Genomic DNA, 15,696 nt, shown 5'->3' with positions numbered 1-15,696 from the left:
AGAGCAAGATACTTTGGATAGCATAGGATACCGCTGAAAGAGGATATTTGTAGCTCAGGATGGGTCCTTGGCGCTCTCTGAGCTTCATTGTTTCCGGGCAGATGTTTCATGACCCAACTAGGGAATGTTATCAGTGTGAGACGGAGGAGGAGGAAGAGGAGGTGAGGTGAGAAGGACTGGAAAGTCCTAGGTGCTCTCCAAGCTGGGTTTTCTTACAGCCATTTCATTACCCAACTATATAACATTATCAGTATTAGAAGGGAGAGGAGTTTGGAGAGAGGAGGAGGAAGACTGAGGGGTTCTTGATGCCCTTTGAGGCTGGTTGTTTTCTTGCAGACATCTCCTTACCCAACTAGGTGACATCATCAGTGCTAGAAGGGAGTGGGGTTGGTAGAATGGAGGAGGAGGAGGAGAAGGAGGAGGAAGACCGTGGGGACCTTGGCGCTCTCTGAGCTTGTTGCTTGCCTTGCAGACATTGAATTACCCAACATCAGCGCGGGAAGGGGTTTGTCTTTAAACAGAGAGCAACCCCCCCCCTTCCTTCTAGCAGTGATGAGAGCACGAAACGGTCACAAGTGCGGGTTTTTTTCAGTGCCATCGGAACTTCAAATGCTCACCAAACCAATGGCTGTAAATCAAGGACTACCTAGTATCTAGGCCAGTCTTTTCCAACCTGGCCCAAGCTTGAAAGCAGGCTGGGGCTCATGGAGCCTGTAGTCCAGCCTTCCTTGAGGATGCTATTGTTCAAGAAGGCTGGGGCTCGGGAAATTACATCCAACCCAAGGGTTGGGTTGTTTCTGGCTCAGCAAACCGTTTCCTGGTGTCTCCCTCTGCACGTGTTTGAAAGAAGGTTTTGTCGTTCCGTTTGGAGGAGACAAAAGAACTCTGTGTGTGTATCACCAAAAGCTTTTCACCGAAAACACTAATCTCGGCTGAGCCCCATATATATATGTATATCTCCTTCAAGATGAGAGCCAGATATCTATCTATCTATCTATCTATCTATCTATCTATCTATCTATCTATCTATCTATCTATCTATCTATCTATCTCTATCTCTATCTCTATCTCTATCTATCTATCTATCTATCTATCTATCTATCTATCTATCTATCTATCTATCTATCTATCTATCTATCTCTATCTCTATCTCTATCTCTATCTATCTATCTATCTATCTATCTATCTATCTATCTATCTATCTCTATCTCTATCTATCTCTATCTATCTATCTATCTATCTATCTATCTATCTATCTATCTATCTATCTATCTATCTATCTCTATCGCTCTCATCTCGAAGGAGAGAAACGAAGCTTTAAAATCTGGAAACTCAGCTTCTTTTTAATCTTTCTTTCTCTCTTTTTCTTGTTGTTGTTTGTTCTTCCTCTTCTTCCCGCTCCCGATAGGTTTATGCCCAGAGTGGAGATAGTTCAGAAACACAACACCGCAGCTCGAAGACTGTATATCCGAGGCCATAACGGGAAGATTTATCCCTACCTTGTCATGAACGATGCGTGTTTGACCGAGTCCCGTAGAGAGGAACGAGTCCTGCAACTCCTTCGCCTCCTGAACCCTTGTTTGGAAAAGAGGAAAGAAACCACGAAGAGACACCTGTTCTTCACCGGTGAGTTTGAGAAGATGGAGAGGGGCCCTCCCCCCCACCCCAAAATGCTTTAATGTTGGGGGCGGAGGGGAGAGATTGCAGTGGTGGCTGAACAGCGAGAAGAACGGGCCAAAAATTAGAACATAGAAAATAGAATCATAGGGCTGGAAGAGGGAACAGAGCCGAACCTTCCTTAGGATTGAAGCAATACAGACTCAGCTAGCCAATGGCAGAAACGTAGATTTCTAAGCAACTCAACCTGCCTGCCTGCTTTGCCTGATTGTGGGTAAAAATTGCTCTTTTTTAAAAATAAAAAGTTCAATATTTACATACATGGTGTGTTGTGAGTTAATTTTGTGAGTTTTCTTGTTAGCAAATTTTATGGGTTTGCTCGCAAGCAAATTTCATGTGACAGGCTCAGGTAGCTGATCTCACAAGATCTCTGAATGAATCTGTGATTCTGCGAGCAATTCAATCTGCCTGCCTGCTTTGTCTGATTTTGGGTAAAAGTTGCTCTTTTTTTTAATTAAAAAAATATATCAATATTTATTCAATATTTTGGGGAGTTGAAGTCCATAGCTGGCTGGAGAATTCTAGGGAGTTGAAGTCCACAAGTCTTAAAGTTGCCAAGTTTAGAGACCTTTGCGGTAGAACATCGGAAAAGCTTTAAAAAAATGTGCTGACTCAATTCCCCTCCTCTCCAGCCTCTGCAGTAGATCAATCATATTGCAGCTGTTATATGGGTGTGTGTGTGTGTGTGTGTGTGTGTGTGTGGACAAACCTTGTGGGATTTTGAGTGAAAAAAACTAGAGGCTAGAACAGGGCTGACCAACTTTGGCACTTTAAAGACCTGTGGACTTCCAACTGCCAGAATTCCCCAGCCAGCTGTGGACTTCTGCTCCCAAAATCCCACTCCCACAGGTCTTCAAGTTGTCAAGGTTGGGCAGTCCTGGGCTGTGTTGGTTGTGTGTCCAAATCTTACACTATCGAAAAGAAATCACAAATATTAAGACAGGAAGGCGTGCGCAAATTTTTCAGGCACAAAATAGCCACGTTGAGCGCTTCATCTTAAAGTGATGACCATAAATTACCAGCAAGAGCATATTGAGGTTAGATGTAAGATTATTGGAGGCTTCTGAGCAAGATTTGAAGGTAGAAGGACCTGTGCTGGGGTATCCTGGACTTTTAAAATGCTTCTTTCTGCTGTTTTCCGCAACACGAATGGCTCCTATTGTTTTCTCCTCTTGTCTTCTTTTCCCAGTTCCCCGCGTCGTGGCTGTCTCTCCCCAGATGCGTCTTGTGGAGGACAACCCTTCTTCTCTCTCCCTGGTGGAGATCTACAAGCAACGCTGTGCCAAGAAAGGGATTGAGCATGACAGCCCCATTTCTCGCTACTACGACCGGCTGGCCACCGTCCAGGCACGAGGGACCCAAGCCAGTCATCAGGTATTGCATTGCAGAAAGGATTGCCCACTTAGTGTCCAGTTCTGGTTGCTGCCATTCAGAAAATTTTTTAAAAAAGATTATGATTCTAGAAAGTGTTCAGAGAAGAGCAACAAAGATGATTAGGGGACTGGAGGCTGAAACGTATGAAGAACGGTTGCAGGGACTGAGTATGTCTAGTTTAGTGACAAAAAAGACTCAGGGTGACATGATAGCAGGGTTCCAATATTTGAGGGGCTGCCCCAAAGAAGAGGGAGTCAATCTCTTCTCCAAAGCACCCTGGAAAGCAGGACAAGAAGCAACGGATGGAAACTAATCGAGGAGAGAAGCAACCTAGAACTCAGGAAAAATTTCCTAAGGATGAGGACAATTAACCAGTGGAATGAGTTGCCTCCAGAAATTATGGTCGCTCCATCACTGGAGGTTTTTAAGAAGAGATTGGTCAACCATCTTCCTGCTTGAGCAGGAGATCAGATCAGAAGATCTGCAAGACTTCCGACTAATGGTCAATATTAAATTGGCACCAGATGAGAAGTTATGGGTGCTCCATCACTGGAGTTTTCAAGAAGAGACTGGACAACCATTTGCCTGGAATTAAATATCCCTTCCAGCCCTATTATTTGATGTTCTAGTGTTGTTTACTCAAGAGATGAATCTTTTACGGTTTGGCATTTAAGCCCTGTTCCCACGTCTTCCCCTTAATTTCCTTGCTCTCACTAAAGCAAAGTTTGACTCTTCCTGAGAAGGCGTAGGTACGAATTAATCTTCCATTACCACCCTGATTCATCCATTTCTGATCAGAAATGGTTAGCTTAAAAGGTTTAAAATTTATAAGCAGGCTGGAGGTTGTCCTTGACCTGTTTTTAATTCCAGCCGCACCACATCTCGAAGGTTCACCTGCTAATAAGCAACCTTTCATTCTTTGCCCAGCCTAAAAATCAAGTGACTTGGGACATCTGTCTCCTTTTCGTTTTTTTCCCTTGCCTTCAGCGCGCAGAAATTTTGTCTCCCTAAATAATTTAATTTGAGCAAGTGCAATGATTGTTCTTTTCCAGCAGCTCCCTTCTTTATTTCCAACTCCAATTAATTAAGCCAGTCCATGCTGTAGTAATTCATTACGGGTGACTTACAGATATTTACACGTGAAAACCAGCTTGCCTGTAGAAGGAGCAGAAAAACCCCAACCCGTAGAGATTTGAGGCCAATCTAAGCCTTTAGAGACCAACTAAACCAGTATTTTTTCAGCCACTTTAAGCTGGGTGGACTTCAACTCCCAGAATTCCCTAGCCAACCATAAACAATAGAGTTGAAAGGACCGGAAGGACCACCTAGATCAGTGTTTCTCATCCTTAGTCATTTTAAGATGCGTGGACTTCAACTTCCAGGATTCCCAAGCCAGTATGGAGAAGCCATTCCCCAGCCATAATTCCTCATCATGCTGGAAGTTGAAGTCTATCCATCTTAAAGTTTCAAAGGTTGAGAAACACCACACTGGAACAGTAAGATTTGAATTAGGCGCGTGGATAGGAGATAGAAGCATTTAAGTGGGTGTGTTTATACCGTTAAATAACTGTAAGGCAGAAGCTTCTGGTGCTAACCCAGACCGGTTGGGATACCATTCTTGTCGGATGGAGAATTTGCTGCTTTCTGCTCTGCATGGTGGTTTGTGGTTTGTGTGCAAATCTGCAAGTTTTCAAAGACCGTCTGAGACAACCAGTGTCACCAACCCACCTCCTGATCAACTTCCTCTTCCCTTCTCAGGTCCTCCGGGATATTCTAAAAGAGGTTCAGGGTAACATGGTTCCACGCAGCATGCTGAAGGAGTGGGCCCTTCACACATTCCCCAACGCCACCGACTACTGGACGTTCCGGAAGATGTTCATCATCCAGTTGGCGCTGATTGGTTTCGCGGAGTTTGTCTTCCACCTCAACCGACTCAACCCTGAGATGTTGCAGATTGCTCAGGTAGGTTTCGAGGGAGGGTTGGCCCCCTTAGGGACCTCGTCTGTGAGACCTACGCAGCGACCCCCGTTGTTTTAGCCTGTCGGTCGCTGGCCCCTCCAACAAGGAATCAAGAGAAGGAGGCGGGGGAGTCAGGGTCAGCATCAAGGCAACTTGGGAGCTCCGAGGGGGAAGGGGGGAATGGAGCTGGCAGAGAGAGAGAGAGAAAGAGAGGCAGAGGCGGAGCCGTCCGTCAACCCTTAGATGGAGAGACAACATCCCCCAGGTCTGGAGGTGGCTGAGGAGGAAGAGGAGGAACAGCTGAGTCTAGTGCCTGATGCACGGATGTGCAGAAGGCAGAGGAAAGGAGAGCAGTGGAAATCTGTGGGCCGGTCCTTGGGACTGAAGAGCCACCGCTGCTAGCGAAGCCCTACCCGAGCTCTGGGGATAAAAAGCAGGTGGTGGAGATGCAGATACAGCAGGTCGGTTCATCACAGAAGGAACTTCAGATGTCTTCTCCGGCCACTGCGGAGAAGTGAAGCGGTTGAGAAGAAGTCCAGAACTCTTCGGGGGTAGGGGTCTCCCCCTTGACTTGCTCTTAAGGCGAAAATATGCTGAGTTTGCTGAAACTTTTAATGGACGTCCTCCCCCCCTTCTTCTCTCTTCCCCCCTCCTCCTCCCAATTCTCAACCGTTCCTTTTCAGCTGCATTGTCAGGGACAACAACCTCGAAAGTTTCTGTGTGCGGAGAGAGAGAGAGAGAGAGGAAAAAAATATCAGAAACCAGAGCAATTTCCCCCAGCCCCCTCGGGCCGACCCATCCGGCTGTACAACAAAAGAAGCCATTATTCAGGATTGATACCTTGCTGAGAGAGTTTTATACCTGTCATCTTTATAACGCTGGTTAATAGAGGGCTGCGTTCGTAGCCGAATTTCTTGTTAACCTCACTGTGCCGATCCCGCCTGAGCGGTTCGAAAAGCCTCTCTTGGCATTCCGCTTCAACCTCGTCTATCACAGATGTGGAATTGAATAGGAGGAGGGCTTCCCCCTCCTTTTTTCCCCCTCCCCATCTTAAATCTCTAGGGGCCCACAAGCCAAATAATGTTGAGGGAGGGGCAGGGAAGGCTAAAATCTAAACGCATTGTCATCAAAATGGCACTCATCGGACGCAACTGCACTTAACCCCTGAATGGATGGGACCCCTTTGACGTCCATAACACAGCTAAGTCCTCGACGTGCGGCCGCCATGGAGGGCCAACATTCCTGTCACTGGGCAGAATGTTGGGTTGAGCGAGTTTTGCCCCGTTTTGTAATGACCTTGCTTGCCTCAGGGACGTTAAGTGAATCCCTGCAGCGGTTACGTACCGCTGTAAAGTGAAACCGGCTTCCCCGGCTTGGTCTTTGCTTTTTTATGTGCCAACTGGGACATCGGCAACCGTCGTAAATATGAGCCAGTGGCATCTGAATTTTAATCAGGTGGCCCCAGGGAATGCATCCAGAGTTTTTGCCGCATTAATTCAGTGCCAGAAAAATCAACAGAGGGCTGATGCTTCCTCTAACGTCTTTATAAACATAAGTAAATTTTACAAACCAGTTGTAGATTTCACCAACAGGGAGCAAACTCAGACAGAAATAAACCTGTTGCAAGTAACTTCAGAGCAGAGCTCCAGTCTTCAGCAAGCAAGCAAGCTAGTTTCTCTTTTACTTTAGTTCAGCGGACAAGCAAGAGGAGAGAAACACTTTCATTTGACTCGGAGCTCAACATAGTTGCAGAGCTTAATATAGCGCCATGTCTAGGCTACTTCTAGTTTCAGTTTCCAAACAGTCCTCATTGGCTGACTTAGTTGCTATGCCTATTCACTGGCTGACCTTGTGACCAAGCTCTATTCCAGTTCATGAATATACTCTTGGCAAAAATGCTGCATGGGTCGTGAGTGCGAAAAACAGTCCTAAGTCCCTTTTTTCAGTGCCATCGTAACTTCGAACATTTGTGATACGAACTGTTGTAAGTGGAGAACTTTCCTGCACATTGTGTCTTTCCATCACGTTAACAATTACATTTGGGGGGGTAGAAGTGTTTGGAAGCCTCTGGGGGCCACCTTGAAGACTTTGGAGGGCCCCCCGGTGGCCCCAGCCTGTGCATTCTTATTTTGGAGTCGATTTTCTTTCCCCGCTTTCTCTGTCGCTCCTGCCAACCTTGTGCTTGTGTTTCCTTCCAAACCTTAGGATACGGGCAAATTAAACGTGGCCTATTTCCGGTTTGACATCAACGATGCTACCGGGGATCTGGACGCCAACCGTCCCGTCCCATTCCGGCTCACCCCAAACATTTCGGAGTTCCTCACCACCATCGGGGTCTCCGGGCCCCTCACAGCATCCATGATTGCCGTGGCGCGTTGTTTTGCGCAGCCGAACTTCAAAGTAAGTGTGTAGTAGCTGCCCTAGTGCTGGGCTGAGAAGGGCGCTCCCTTGGCTACCAGAAAATGTATTGATGGATTGGTTTTGAATGGATGGAACGATTGATTATTTATGGGTGTGCCTCCTTTATTATTTTTTACAAGTAACGCAAGGCAGTGGACATATCCAACACACCTTCCTCTTCCTGTTCGCCTCACAACAATAACCTTGTGAGGTGGGTTGGCTGAGAGAGAATGATTGGCCCAAAGGTATTCAGCTGGCTTTCGTGCCTAAGGCGGGACTAGAACTCCCAGTCTCCTGGTGATTGGTCCATAGTCACCCAGCTGGCTTTCATGCCTAAGGTGGGACTAGAACTCCCAGTCTCCTGGTGATTGGTCCAAAGTCACCCAGCTGGCTTTCATGCCTAAGGTGGGACTAGAACTCCCAGTCTCCTGGTGATTGGTCCAAAGTCACCCAGCTGGCTTTCATGCCTAAGGTGGGACTAGAACTCACCGTCTCCTGGTGATTGGTCCAAAGTCACCCAGCTGGCTTTCATGCCTAAGGTGGGACTAGAACTCACCGTCTCCTGGTGATTGGTCCAAAGTCACCCAGCTGGCTTTCATGCCTAAGGTGGGACTAGAACTCACCGTCTCCTGGTGATTGGTCCAAAGTCACCCAGCTGGCTTTCATGCCTAAGGTGGGACTAGAACTCACCATCTCCTGGTGATTGGTCCAAAGTCACCCAGCTGGCATTCACATCAAAAGTGGGACTAGAACTCGCCATCTCCTGGTTTCTAGGCTGGTGCCTTAACCAAACAGTTTCTCTTTATTATTACATTTATATGCCACCCGTCTCCTTGTGTCAAGTTACTCTGGGAAGTTTATGGTTCTATCAAAACATAAATATAAGGGTATTAAAAGCATTAAAATTAAAATGAACAACAATTGACGAAAGAAATTCCATCTGCCAAGCAAAATTTTGCCTGTGTGGACTTTTCACAACTATCCTGATATTGTCAATACAGATTGGGATGTTCTGAATATTTGAATATCAGTTCAGTCCCGTTGGTTAATGAGCTCAATAAAGAAAATGACATTCCTAATAAATTATGATTATCACCCTGGAGACATCATCATAAATTGTGCCAAATTAGCATCAATTGTAACAGATTGTGATGATCGCCCAGGATAAATGATCATAAATTGTAATAAATTGTGATTCTTATCCTGGATAAAATGATCATAAATGCAACCTCCCCACCCCACTTCCCAAAAGAGGATCAGATTAAAATATTTTACCAGTTTGCGTTTTTCTGAAGTATAAAACCTCTAGTTTCAGAGATTCTGGCTTGGTCCAGACCGTGAATTCAAACTCTTCTCTTATTTGGATTATTCTTAAACGAACTTGTTGACATAAAGAGTTCAAATAAATGCCTAGAAGGTCCTGAAGAACCATAGAGTATTTCTAGCATGGTCCCAAATTCCACCATCGTTCTATTACAGATCTGGCCATTTTATGACCTCTGGGCCACATATTTGAATGTTCCTTTCTGGCCCACATTTGATGGCTTTTTATTTTTAATGCGGCTGTTATTTTTCCTCTAATGTACGTAGGCGTGTGAATGCCTACACATCTTCACAGCCCTATTGGTACAGTCCTCCACAACTCTTCAGAATTCTCCTGTGGCTCCTTGAAAAAATTAATTGCCCATTCCTGCTCTTATCTGCCTTCTTTCCCTACCAAGATCTTGTGACATGTTAATACCACTTCAATTTTGGTCGCCATATATAAATTTTGAGACCCTAGAAAGAGTGCAGAGAAGAACAGCAAAGACAATTAAGGGCCTGGAGGCTAAAAGATATGAAGAACAGTTGCAGGAACTGGGTATGTCTAGTTTAATGAAAAGAAGGACTAGACGTGACATGATAGCAGTCTTCCAGTATCTCAGGGGCTGCCCCAAAGAAGAGGGAGTCAAGCTATTCTCCAAAGCCCCAGAAGGCAGGACAAGAAGCAACGGATGGAAACTAATTAAGGAGAGAAGCAACCTGGAATTAAGGAGAAACTTCCGAGCAGTCAGAGCAATTAATCAGTGCCACGGGTTGCCTTCAGAAGTTGTGGTCCATCTTCTGGAAGGCTATTAATTAATGGAATGGCTTGTCACCAGAAGTTGTGGGTGCTCCATCACTGGAAGTTTTCAAGAAGAGACCAGACAAGCCATTTGTCTGGAAGGGTATTGGGTTTTCTTGAGTGAGGGGTCGGACTAGAAGACCTCCAAAGTTCCCTTCCACCTCCCGCTTGGACGGGGGGCTGGACTGGATGACCTATAAGATCCCTTCCAACTCTGATTCTCAGTTATCGGTTATAGGTCGTGACAGAAACAAGATACATTGACCTGACTTCTTATTCTGTTACTCCGTTCTCTCCTAGGTCGACGGCATCCTGAAAACAGTGCTGCGGGATGAAACCATCGCTTGGCACAAGAAGACCCAAGAGGACACATCGTCTCCGCTCTCAGCAGCCGGGCAGCCAGAGAACATGGACAGCCAACAGCTGGTGTCGCTGGTTCAGAAAGCTGTGACGGCCATCATGACCAGGCTCCATAACTTGGCCCAGTTCGAAGGCGGAGAGAGCAAAGTCAACACCTTAGTTGCGGCCGCGAACAGCTTGGACAACCTGTGCCGCATGGACCCCGCCTGGCATCCGTGGCTGTAGACACCTCCCGAAGACTTGGATGATCGCAAAACCCGCTGAGATACAACAAGGACTTTTCAGATCCATCATGGATGGTTCTTCACCCATCGCGGCACTGATGCGTTTCCGGCAGGATCGTGTTTCCAGGAGCTGTGGTGTTTTTAGACTTTCATCTCAAAGTTAAGATCCCATCCTCATCATGGTGGCATCTCTCCACTCCGAGGAAATCTTCAAAAGGACGAGATTTGAACTTTTGCACACCAGGCAATCCTGTTTTATGCAGCGAGCAAGAAGAGCGAAGACACCGGCGAGAGTTGAGACTCGCCAGTTTGGTTTTATTTTTTTAAAAAAAGAATTATCCCCTCCTTGAGGATACTGATGTGTGAAGTTGTTGGGTTTTTTTTAAATTGTTTACTTTCTTGGTGATTACAAAGACACTTGAAAGACCATTTTAATCCATCCCAAAACGTAGGCGTGTTAGGGGGCATTGTACAGAGATTTTTATAAGAAAAATGTACAGGTTAAAAAAAAAAAACACTTGTTTTTGTTGGTGTTGTTAATTGTTTTCAGTTGCTAGTTGGTAAAAACAAACAAACACCAGGAAATGATCAAATTGTGCTGCTTCTACGAACTTTCTACAGTGAAAGTGGACTCACTTCTGGGTTGGTGAATCCCTTAGGCCTAAGAGGAATTTCCTAAACCTGAGACTCGTCCGTTAAAGTATTTGGAAGTAACCCATTCGCTCAAATCCCCCAAAAAACTTTTGGAAACTCTTTGAAAACCTTTATTTTTTTGTTTTTGTTATTTGTTTTTCAGCTCTGACACATTTAAATGTATATCCTTAAAGTAACTTCCGGTGGAGCTGTTTCGTTTTTTCATTTTTGTAGTTTTAGCTGTGTAATTTAAAAGAAAGAAGACATTGTTTTTATTGCATCCATCTTAGCCTTTTTTTATATATAAAACCGTATTGCAATACTGAGAATGTTCCCATTCGAATTTGTAAGGAGTGAACTTTTCTTCAGAATAAATATTTTCTAAAACGTCGGGAATGGGCCTTATTTAGCTCATGGTGGTGTTTTAAATGGCCATAGGAAACCTTTGGACAATTGTAGCCAGGCCTCGCACACCCCGACACCTGCCTTGCCGGCCCATTTCTTCTGCAGCTGCAAGGCTGGCCAGGATTTCCTGAAGGCCTCTGGAGCTGAGGACAAAGCTCTGGATCGATCCAGAGCTCTTATCGGCTGCAGAGGCCTTCAGAAAAGCCTTGCCGGCTGCAGAAGAAGAAGTTCTTGAAGGCCTCTGACAGCGAAAAGGAGGTCGGGGGCGATGCGCACAAGTGAGGTTAGTCAATGGAGGACATCCCCCGAAAATAAGACCTGGTGCCTTTTTTTTTGGTGGCAGAAAAATATATAGAAGACAGGGTCTTATTTTCAGGGAAACACGGTAGTTACTTTTTCCTCAGAAAGCATTTCTCAAATGACTTCAATTCCCATGTTCCTTGGAATTCCGAAAGAAAATGATAGATGGTGGGATCTTCTGAAGATAAGAGTCCACCTGACCGGATCCTAAAACCTTGAAAATTTAGGAATCTTGCCAAACTCAAGCAAACTTCAAGTAGATCTTTATTTTTGACCATAATGGAGCCTGTCCACAATAGCTTAATTCATGTTTTGCTAACTGCTGCATTCCTTCACCAGGGTCATTTCTGTGCTTCTCTCTAGCAAGATCTTGGAAGGAGAAAGAGATTTGAAGGACAGCCAGAAAACAGCCTTGCCAGCTGGCCTTCTAAGATACGGGTATTTTGAATCGCCCACATCTGCCCTTGGATCCAAGGTTGATTGTAGAATACAAGAAGAAGTTGTCCATCCCAGGACCCAAAGGAAGGACAGGTGCTCCCTTAAGGCAACGATCTGCAAGGAGACACTCATACACTTGGAGTGTGTGATTGCAGACACAAGATACACCATAGCAGTTGTGCTTGCCATGGAGGAGGGAACCCTAAGAAAACAAACGACACAGGACATCCTGAACATGGCTACGGGCCTCAAAAGTGAATGTTTACTATGCTAGAAGTGGGAACAATTACTAAGTGTGATCCCTGATGATTCTTGACTCTTGATGAATGTATCTTTTCTTTTATGTACCCTGAGAGCATTCGCACCAAGACAAATTCCTTGTGTGTCCAATCCCACTTGGCCAATAAAGAATTCTCTTCTCTTCTCTTCTCTTCTCTTCTCTTCTCTTCTCTTCTCTTCTCTTCTCTTCTCTTCTCTTCTCTTCTCTTCTCTTCTCTCTTCTACTCTACTCTACTCTACTCTACTCTACTCTACTCTACTCTATTCTTATTGTACCCTAGGACTATCATTAAGTGTTGCACCTTATGATTCTTGACTCTTGACGAATGAATCTTTTCTTTTGTGTACACTGAGAGCATTCGCACCAAGACAAATTCCTTGTGTGTCCAATCACACTTGGCCATTAAAGAATTCTATTCTATTCTATTCTATTCTATTCTATTCTATTCTATTCTATTCTATTCTATTCTATTCTATTTTATTCTACTCTAATCTACTCTACTCTACTCTACTCTACTCTACTCTACTCTACTCTACTCTACTCTACTCTACTCTACTCTATTCTTATTGTACCCTAGGACTATCATTAAGTGTTGCACCTTATGATTCTTGACTCTTGACAAATGAATCTTTTATGTACACTGAGAGCATTTGCACCAAGACAAATTCCTTGTGTGTCCAACCACACTTGGCCAATAAAAAGAATTCTACCCTATTTAGTCCTGCCGGCCACATGACCACGGAGACGTCTTCGGACAGCGTTGGCTCTTTGGCTTTGTAACGCAGATGAGTACCGCCTCCTGGAGCCTGAAACAAGTAGCACGGATGTGCGAGGGGAACCTTTACCTTTAAGATACGTTTTATAACCAGCTGTTTACGCCATTCTCAGGGGTCTCCTCTGTGTTACCTCTGCTCTTCTAATCTGGGAAACCCGCAAATCAAATTTGTTTCTGGGACACGTTCCTTGTTAGAATTCCCTCTCGAGCCATCTGTGGTGCAGTCTGCTCTTCGGAGCAGCTGCCAAGGAAGCCAAATGACGAGGACTGGTATTTATTATTATTTTCAAAGGTGACCTTTGCTTCCTAGAACCGCCGCAGTGATCGTTCCCACCTTCAAGCCATGCTCGACGGCCATTTTCCTTGGGGAGCTAGGGCATTTATCCTCAGCAGCGGCTTGTCAGGATCCCAATCCTCATCCATCAAAGTTTGTCCTCCTGGAGAGGTTGCTGACTTCATAGGTTTCCTTAAGAAAAGCCTCCAAATCTCTTATCTTAGGGAGGACAGAGGCCCTCGGTGACTTTTGACTTCCGAGCACATTAATTCTTCTCTCTTCCCCCCACCTCCCCACCCCCACTGCACTGCCTGGGGGATATTTATAAAACCTGGACACGGATGGATCAAAATCCTCTCATTCAGCAAGATCTTTTTTGATCAGGGCACATGGTGCTGCGTTGGGCACTTTGAAACTGGATATAATGGTCGGCGGGAAACGATTTCGGGAGGCAGGAGGAAGAAACATACATCCAGGCTTGCAAGATTCCATTAATGTAACCTTAGAAATAAAGTTAGAGCTATTATTCTGGGTGGATGCTTCCGGTCTGGATTACCTCAATCTTGCACGTCTGAAAGAACATCTCCGCCCTACGTGGGTGGTGCTTCCTATCGAGGCTACATCGAACCTTGCAAATCCGAAAGAACATCTCTTCCTCCCTCCCCACCTTTACGGTCCAAGAAACTTGGAGGGTTTCTCCTGAGATGTTTGAGATGCAACGGATAGGAACTAATCAAGGAGAGATCCAAGCTAGAAATAAGTAGGAATGTCCTGATGGGGAGAAGAGTGAACCAGTGGAATGGCTTGCCTTCAGAAGTTGTGGGTGATCCATCCCTGGAGGCTTTTAAGAAGAGACTGGGCAGCCACTTGTCTGAAACAGGATAGGGTCTCCTGCTTGAGCAGGGGGCTGGACTAGAGGACCTCCAAGTTCCCTTCCGACTCTTATTCCGAGAACCTCTGAGAAGTTTGCCATGTCCCTTTCTTCCTGAGGGCTCAGCTGCCTCTTCTCAGTTCTCTGTGATTCTTGCTTTTCTCTCCCGAGGCCATCCCCACATATCATGACTCTGGGTCAAGAGCACACTCAAAGCCCCACCACCACCAAAAAATGGTGTGATGCCCATTCACAATTTTAATGGAGACCTGCCAGCAAGTTTCAAGCTTCCTTCTGCGGCTGAGCCAGAAATGCCTCTCTCACCCACCTCCTTGGGAAAAACCCAGCAATTATTCTATAAAACAGAGGTAGAAGTTGATAGATGTATTTTTAAAGTAATATAAACTGTGTAGGCGGCAATAGTATTCCCCCCCACTTCTCTTCTTTCCAAGGTAATTCCGTTGCTCTCTATTATATCACCTTTAATAGAATCAATTCTTTCTCATATAGCAATAATAGGTTAAAACAGAAGGTTGTCTATCATGCCGAAACAAAAAAGCGGCTTCATTCTGTTTGCACAACGTGTTTTACCAGATCGGTTAAAAACCTTGTGGTTACATCAGCATTACATGCTAAAATATATTTTTGGGGGGGTGGGGAGCAGAGGGGGAAACCTATTTTTCTTCATTTAGGTCTGGATATAATCTGACAAAGGAATAAGTCAATATTCCAGTTGAAGCTTCCCCGGTCCCTATGCAGAGCTTACATTTTAGAATTTTCAGAGTTTTCAGCTGCAAAAATAACTATTTATTATCCAATTCCAGCCATCAACCCAGTTACAAAGTCTGGACCTTTGCGAATTATGTAGACGGTGGATTTTGACCATTCCTATTCTACATTCTGGAACTTGCAGAAGGAAAATCATGCATTTGAAAAGTAAAAACATAGTTATTTTGACAAAACTTCCTCCAGGCTGAACAGTTGCTATAACAGAATTCTTTTTTTCCCCTCCGGACTGTTAGCTGCTGTTAGAGAAGTCCTAATAGGAACCCCAAATCTAGTTCCGGATCCATGAGACATAAAGATCTGCCTTAAAATGTCACCATCCAGTAAAAAGGAAACTCTGCAAGCCATCGGTTGCCCACAACACCACACAACTCAATTTAAGGAACCGCTTCTGTGCCGTGCTGTTTAATCTGCAGGGACCTTGGCGGGTGCATGAAAGACGAAGAATTGTTGGGGAAAAGCTAAGCAGTGACATTGTCAACTCAGGTGGGTATCTCTAGGTCAGAGATTGAGTCTTAAGCTAGTATAGGCAGACTACAACTATTCTCTTCTATTGATAGTAGAGGTAAAGTAGCACATATGTGCTACTCATTTCTGGCTCTAGGGGGTGGTGCTCATCTCTGTTACGAAGCTGAAGAGCCAGCGCTGTCTGAAGACGTCTCCGTGGTCATGCGGCCGGCCAGACTAAACGCCGAAGGCGCACAGAACGCTGTTCCCTTCTTCCCACCAAAGGGTCCCTATTTTTCTACTTGCATTTTTAACATGCTTTCGAACGGCTAGGTTGGCAGAAGCTGGGACAAGGAATGGGAGCTCACTCCATTACGCGGCGCTAGGGA

The 15,696-nt window shown here is 45.1% G+C and overlaps 1 protein-coding gene across 1 annotated transcript in view; it reads left to right on the top strand.

Moving 5' to 3' along the window:
* TRRAP (transformation/transcription domain associated protein) overlaps positions 1-11,060 on the top strand; it is a 102,181-nt gene extending 91,121 nt beyond the window's left edge. Inside the window, exons 68-72 of the mRNA XM_087942046.1 lie at positions 1,409-1,626; positions 2,867-3,051; positions 4,810-5,013; positions 7,216-7,410; positions 9,815-11,060. Coding sequence (XP_087798172.1) covers positions 1,409-1,626; positions 2,867-3,051; positions 4,810-5,013; positions 7,216-7,410; positions 9,815-10,099 — 1,087 coding nt within the window. The 3' untranslated portion in view covers positions 10,100-11,060. The remainder of the gene's footprint in view (positions 1-1,408; positions 1,627-2,866; positions 3,052-4,809; positions 5,014-7,215; positions 7,411-9,814) is intronic.
* The last annotated feature ends 4,636 nt before the right edge of the window (positions 11,061-15,696 follow it).

Source organism: Pseudonaja textilis, chromosome 14, assembly GCF_049901715.1.
Source record: "Pseudonaja textilis isolate UNSWEBS1 chromosome 14, rPseTex1.2, whole genome shotgun sequence".
NCBI classification, from domain to species: Eukaryota; Metazoa; Chordata; class Lepidosauria; order Squamata; family Elapidae; genus Pseudonaja; species Pseudonaja textilis.
Note: the sequence above shows the minus strand (reverse complement) of the source record. Positions and strands in the feature narration are given on the sequence as shown.